Source organism: Ylistrum balloti, unplaced genomic scaffold (assembly GCF_031769215.1).
Source record: "Ylistrum balloti isolate Yb309-2 unplaced genomic scaffold, AGI_CSIRO_Ybal_v1 Utg370222, whole genome shotgun sequence".
NCBI lineage: Eukaryota > Metazoa > Mollusca > Bivalvia > Pectinida > Pectinidae > Ylistrum > Ylistrum balloti.
This window is the reverse complement of record NW_026782186.1, coordinates 537,483-545,046: the sequence shown is the minus strand read 5'-3', so window position 1 is coordinate 545,046 and position 7,564 is coordinate 537,483. Positions and strand designations below refer to the sequence as shown.

Genomic DNA, 7,564 nt, shown 5'->3' with positions numbered 1-7,564 from the left:
TGCTTGGTGTGAATATGACGGTTTGTTTGGTGTGAATATGACGGTTTGTTTGGTGTGAATATGACTGTTTATTTGGTATGACGGTTTGTTTGGTGTGAATATGACGGTTTGTTTGGTGTGAATATGACGGTTTGTTTGGTGTGAATATGACGGTTTGTTTGGTGTGAATATGACGGTTTGCTTGGTGTGAATATGACGGTTTGTTTGTTTGGTGTGAATATGACGGTTTGTTTGTTTGGTGTGAATATGACGGTTTGTTTGGTGTGAATATGACGGTTTGTTTGGTATGCATATTAACAAGTTGTTATTTGACCTTGTAACTTGATAATGATCGAAGATCTACTCTCCGTGAACATCGAAGAAACAAGTCTGACTAGGTAGTGTTATCAAAATGACATTTTCACTTTTGATACTTCATTATAACACGGACTTATATACACATATAAGTCCGTGATTATAAGTAGCATATCAAACAGACATTCAAACTGTTCAAGTTATCTTTTCCATATTTTCTGGTTGTATCCGTAGCAACCAGCCTTACATTTACATTGTCAAAACGCACCTCTTTTCTCAACCGGTGTTGTCCTATATCGAACACATAAATATCAATTATGATGAACTTAAATAGGTGTTCAGGTATCGTTAACAACCATAGCCCTTTTACAGTAAGACGGTAATTTATTTGACAATACGAGGGTGGTTGGTAGGCGCAATGATAACTCTGACATAGATGTGTAACGAACGACGTCTCGCGACCCGCTAGTGGCCGCACCGCGGACGTCACCTCTGTAGTTACAATAATAAAAGTGCCCAATGGGTTCGACTGCCGCTTTCGCTTGCAGATTTCACAAACAAATTTCTACCAAGTACTGGCAATAATGACGAGAAGAATTAAACAGATTCAACAATTTATTATATATTTTACAAGAGTAAAGTTTAGCATGAAAGACATTTAACCGGCTCAGTGAGTGTTTTTAATTAACCCTAACAATGTACAGAAGCCACCTGAAATAAACAAACTTTTACCTAAACTAACTACCAGGCAGGAACCAATGTCGTGGTTGTCGAAATTCTCTAGCTAAATTAACTCTCGGCCCACGGAATCTGACACCGTTCCTCGGAGCGAGTCTCAAACCTCGCCGAACGGACAAATCTCCGCCACGTGACCGACTCCAAATTTACAAAGTCCAACTCAACACTACCGCCTTCTCCTACGTTCGTCTTGGCGAGGGGGGCACACAAAATTAGCCTCACCGAACGAGAGAAAACTACTCCCCGAGAATACCAATTCTCGAATTATCCACTATTTAACAAAATTTCAACAGCTAGCGAACTTTCCCCTCAATCACGACACGAGGTTCCAGCCAAAACTTAAGTCCGCATAAATCGAAAAATATACCAAAATACACGGTCGGAAATCAAACCTATCGGGTTGTAGGTGGCAACTGATGTTTAGTAAACCATTTTATAACATTTTAGGGAAGAGATGGGCGCTGACAACACAAAAATCTAACAGATTACCCTGCCCGAATTTCAATACCGACCTATCGTATCTTGGCCTCCAAAGGAAGAGGCTGTGACGTCACTTTTTCTCCCAGAGTTCCTCGCTTCCTCGGACAGGGTTGTACTAAATTCCGGAAAAACGACACGAAGCGACCCACGCGTCGCTACAGATGTAAGTAAGGCTGCTCTGTAGGTGATACACAGGCTCATTGTCTCTCCTCGAATCGGATCTTCATGCCATGTTTTGGTTCTATTACCAACCTAGCTATATCTAACACCTCATGGTCTTCGTCAAGTAAAACTCGGAACCTGAAAAACACAAAGTTATCAAGTCAGCAGGTGATGTCTGTAGCAAGGCAAATAAATTATACAAATTTAATACGTATCTTTATAATCAAGAAACGAAGAATGTGCAAGACCAGTGGAACCTTTCAATGCAAATTTAGAATTAGAGTCAAACAATGGATAAAATTACATTATACAGCTGTCACGTACAAGGGCTTAAATCGTAAAACCAAAATTGATCGAAAGTAATGAAAACGTAAAGATTGGGTGGTCGGGTGGCGCAGTGTTAACGCACTCGCCTTTCACCTAGCCGACCGGGGTTCGATTCCCGGAACGGACGTGAAAAGGTAAGGGGTCACCTGTCCGACCGCGTGGGTTTTCCCCGGGTACTCCGGTTTCCTCCCACAATAAGGCCCCTCGCGCGCTTACATCCGGGCCAACAAGAGTGATTAGTATAAGTTTAAATAACTTGTTTCGCAATTGTTGTAAAACAAATAAAGTTTATATTTAATGAAAACGTCTTGATGGGGAGGTGTACTGACCACATATTTAATATATTTCGTAATTTTGCATATAGCTGATAATTTTGGAAAAACTTCATCTACATGTATATTTTCTGAAGTGCATGACACAATGATATTGAAAATACAATCGCGGAAATGAATCACTTAGCCTAAACAACCAAAGGTTGAAATATTTTCACTGAATTAACAACCAAATCACAGTGGGGGAGCAATAGTCGATTAAAGCGTTGGTTACGTCACTTCCGGTGAGGATATGAGACACGTAATTTGACTCTCTCTACTCATGACAGTTCATGTTTAATCAGAAGTTGAGAAACGTTGTACTGACTTACTAATATCATTGTACAAAACACTCTATCCTAATTCATCTGGATGGAATATCATGGGAGTCCAACATGTTATCTAACAAGGTAGCCATCAGTTTATTCAAGGAGACCCAGACTTATATTAACCCTGCCTGTTCACGGAGCGATAAACACAGAAACAGACTCATGTTCGTCAGTGGTTCCTACCTCCGTGAAAACTATCTTTATATAATACTAGCTGCATCAAGAACGCAAAACCATAAATCATCGATACTTCCGGTCACGTGATAATGAGAATTTAGCTACTGTAGGCAACCCATTTAAAACAGTTGGATCATTAGGTTTTGATTTCATTCCTTTTTGAAGAATCTTTTTCATGTGTTGGGTATAAATGGTTTTGATTTATGTAACGAGTTTCTGTGTACTTGCCTTTTCAGGATTCTACTGATAATAACTTTCTGTTCATTCATTGAGAAGTTTTGTCCAATGCAATTTCTGAAAAAGAACCCAACATGTTTGAAATAGTTATAACAGTTAGGTATAGAAGGTATGGGAAAAAGGATAATTCTGCTTAGGAAATTGTACTATTTGTGCTCAGAACCAGGTCAAAGTTCAAATGATTGTATAAAAATTGCCTCATACTGTATACCTAAACGGCAGTTTCCCAAAGAACCCGACTTCATTTCTGTTTAATTTAAACGACGGTGATATTGGATTTCAGATGGACATGAACAATGACAACTTTACGATTTGACCGCTTTAGGATCATTCCAGACGAGTGTAAGTTGAATTCCAGTTATGGAAGTTATTTTTAAAAATATGTGATGTTCATGCACACTAAGAGTAACCATTAATGTTACAAAACACGATTACTGTGTGCAAGATAACATATACATATGGACTACTGTTATCATGTAAAGCATTGACCTAACAATAACCATCAAGTAAATTCCAGCATGGCAATATAATCATAATCCAAACTCAAATTCAATACAACTAAGGCAAAATATGAACAAAGAAAGATTTACACGGAGATTCAAGAAAAAGTACCACGAGAATAAGACCAGGTGTTCTGGAAGAGTAATCGTCTTTTGCTTCATCGATGACACCCTCCATGTTAACCTTGGTCAATCCAAGTAAGTAATAAGTAATGTTTAATATGGTACTTTATGACGTCATATCATTGTTTACTTAATGACGTTATATCATTGTCTTGTGATCTAGAATGTTAATTAATAATTTAATTATTTAAATTAAATTAATAAATAAGTGTTACTTATGTCAACACAATCAAGATATTGAAATAAAGAGGGGGTGTTTTTCATTTTTTCCCATTTGAAATACATCACTGTCCTGTTGTTATTGTGTATGGTATCTTGCTTTTGTGATGGTCAGTCTGACCTATCTATCAAAACATACAGCCTTCCAAATCTGATTGAAACAAACCTTGGACCAGCAGCGAACGCCGTAAAAGCATATGGACTCCTCTTGGCCACATTTTCAGGGAGGAAACGCTCTGGTCGAAATTCCTGTAAACATATAGTATCATTATCTGACTATACATTCCACATAATATGACCTAAGTTCATTACAAGGATATCAAAAATGTCAAACGTTTTGTAAATACATTTCAATGTAATACAGACATGCTTTGAAAGAAGTAGGAGTTATCTCCCCTCCAACATATCTTGGACATATGCTTGCATATCAGATCAAGAAAATAGCTTCAATATCTATGACGTAGTAGGAAGCCTCGGCCTCTGTATGTACTTACTGCCCTTCCGTAGTCACGTGAGGTCAATATACAAAATGACCCTTTTAAAAATACATATTACATGTTAAGACCACTCACAGTTGGGTTCTCATACACATCCGGGTTACGATGAAGTACAGCAAAGTTGACCCCGACAACCGACCCGACAGGAAAGGTCTGTCCCTCTAATTCCATGGGTTTAGTGAGTTGTCGTGTCGTAGTTGCTACTGGAGAATACAGTCTCAAGTTCTCTTTCAGGAACAGGGTAGTCTTCTGTAGTTTGCCCAGGTCTTCCCTACACAAACAAATCAGATTTACTATTAGGGTTTTGTATTTTATCTTGGTTTCTTTTTTATTTTTGGTATACACTGCTGTTTGTTATACAATTTAATTTTTATCAAAATTAAATAATACTGGTTCAGCATATCGCTTGCCAATATGGAAATCTATAAAACTATATCAAGAAACTCCGCAAGAAAGTCTAACGAATATCAGTTCAACAGAAATCGCGTAAAAATCGCAATGGCCAACTGCGACCATCTTGAAGAACGTGAATAAGCAGGGCTCGTGCTGATCCAATTAGTAAGTGTTTGACAACAAAAAGGGTAAAGTGATACATCACAAAGAATCAATATATCACAAGGTATACAAAGAATCAATATATGTCAAAGAATCAATATATGCAAAGAATCAATATATCACAAAGAATCAATATCACAAAGAATCAATATATCACAAAGAATCAATATATCACACAAAGAATCAATATACAAAGAATCAATATACACACAAAGAATCAATATACACAAAGAATCAATATACACAAATAATCAATCTACCACAAAGAATCAATATATCACAAAGAATCAATATACCACAAAGAATATACAAAGAATCAATACATCACAAAGAATCAATATACCACAAAGAATCAATATACCACAAAGAATCAATATACCACAAAGAATCAATATATCACAAAGAATCAATATATCACAAAGAATCAATATACCACAAAGAATCAATATACCACAAAGAATCAATATATCACAAAGAATCAATGTACCACAAAGAATCAATATATCACAAAGAATCAATATATCACAAAGAATCAATATATCACAAAGAATCAATATACCACAAAGAATCAATATATCACAAAGAATCAATATACCACAAAGAATCAATATACCACAAAGAATCAATATATCACAAAGAATCAATATATCACAAAGAATCAATACATCACAAAGAATCAATATACCACAAAGAATCAATATATCACAAAGAATCAATATATCACACAGAATCAATACATCACAAAGAATCAATATATCACAAAGAATCAATATACAATATACCACAAAGAATCAATACATCACAAAGAATCAATATATCACAAAGAATCAATATACCACAAAGAATCAATATACCACAAAGAATCAATATATCACACAGAATCAATATATCACACAGAATCAATCAATCACAAAGAATCAATACATCACAAAGAATCAATATATCACATAGAATCAATATATCACACAAAGAATCAATATACCACAAAGAATCAATATATCACAAAGAATCAATATACCACAAAGAATCAATATACAATATATCACAAAGAATCAATATACAATACATCAAAAAGAATCAATACATCACAAAGAATCAATACATCACAAAGAATCAATACATCACATAGAATCAATATATCACACAAAGAATCAATATATCACAAAGAATCAATACATCACATAGAATCAATATATCACACAAAGAATCAATATACCACAAAGAATCAATACATCACAAAGAATCAATATATCACAAAGAATCAATATATCACAAAGAATCAATATACCACAAAGAATCAATATACCACAAAGAATCAATATATCACAAAGAATCAATACATCACAAAGAATCAATATACAATATACCACAAAGAATCAATATACCACAAAGAATCAATGTACCACAAAGAATCAATACACCACAAAGAATCAATACATCACAAAGAATCAATACATCACAAAGAATCAATATATCACAAAGAATCAATATACCACAAAGAATCAATATATCACACAGAATCAATATACACAAGAATCAATATATCACAAAGAATCAATATATCACACAGAATCAATATATCACAAAGAATCAATATATCACACACAAAGAATCAATATATCACACAGAATCAATCAATCACAAAGAATCAATCAATCACAAAGAATCAATCAATCACAAAGAATCAATATATCACACAGAATCAATCAATCACAAAGAATCAATAAATCACAAAGAATCAATATATCACAAAGAATCAATCAATCACAAAGAATCAATCAATCACAAAGAATCAATATATCACAAAGAATCAATATATCACAAAGAATCAATATATCACAAAGAATCAATATATCACAAAGAATCAATATATCACAAAGAATCAATAAACCACAAAGAATCAATATATCACACAGAATCAATATATCACAAAGAATCAATATATCACAAAGAATCAATATATCACAAAGAATCAATATATCACAAAGAATCAATATATCACAAAGAATCAATAAATCACAAAGAATCAATATATCACAAAGAATCAATATATCACAAAGAATCAATATATCACAAAGAATCAATATATCACAAAGAATCAATATATCACAAAGAATCAATATACCACAAAGAATCAATATATCACAAAGAATCAATACATCAAAAAGAATCAATACACCACAAAGAATCAATATATCACAAAGAATCAATATACCACAAAGAATCAATATATCACAAAGAATCAATACATCACAAAGAATCAATATATCACAAAGAATCAATATATCACAAAGAATCAATATACCACAAAGAATCAATACATCACAAAGATTCAATACAACACACAGAATCAATATACCACAAAGAATCAATATATCACAAAGAATCAATATACCACAAAGAATCAATACATCACAAAGAATCAATATATCAATCAATACACACAAAGAATCAATATACACAAAGAATCAATATATCACAAAGAATCAATATACCACACAGAATCAATATACCACAAAGAATCAATATATCACAAAGAATCAATGTACCACAAAGAATCAATATATCACAAAGAATCAATACATCACAAAGAATCAATATACCACAAAGAATCA

At 33.8% G+C, this 7,564-nt stretch overlaps 1 protein-coding gene across 1 annotated transcript in view; it reads right to left on the bottom strand.

Moving 5' to 3' along the window:
* Positions 1 to 891: 891 nt before the first annotated feature.
* The window catches only part of LOC132551868 (ultra-long-chain fatty acid omega-hydroxylase-like), a 32,193-nt gene continuing 25,520 nt past the window's right edge, over positions 892 to 7,564 (bottom strand). Inside the window, exons 9-12 of the mRNA XM_060216011.1 lie at positions 4,470 to 4,709; positions 4,064 to 4,146; positions 3,047 to 3,112; positions 892 to 1,812 (exon numbers count right to left, since the gene is read on the bottom strand). Of these exons, the coding sequence (XP_060071994.1) occupies positions 1,710 to 1,812; positions 3,047 to 3,112; positions 4,064 to 4,146; positions 4,470 to 4,709 (492 nt within the window). The 3' untranslated portion in view covers positions 892 to 1,709. The remainder of the gene's footprint in view (positions 1,813 to 3,046; positions 3,113 to 4,063; positions 4,147 to 4,469; positions 4,710 to 7,564) is intronic.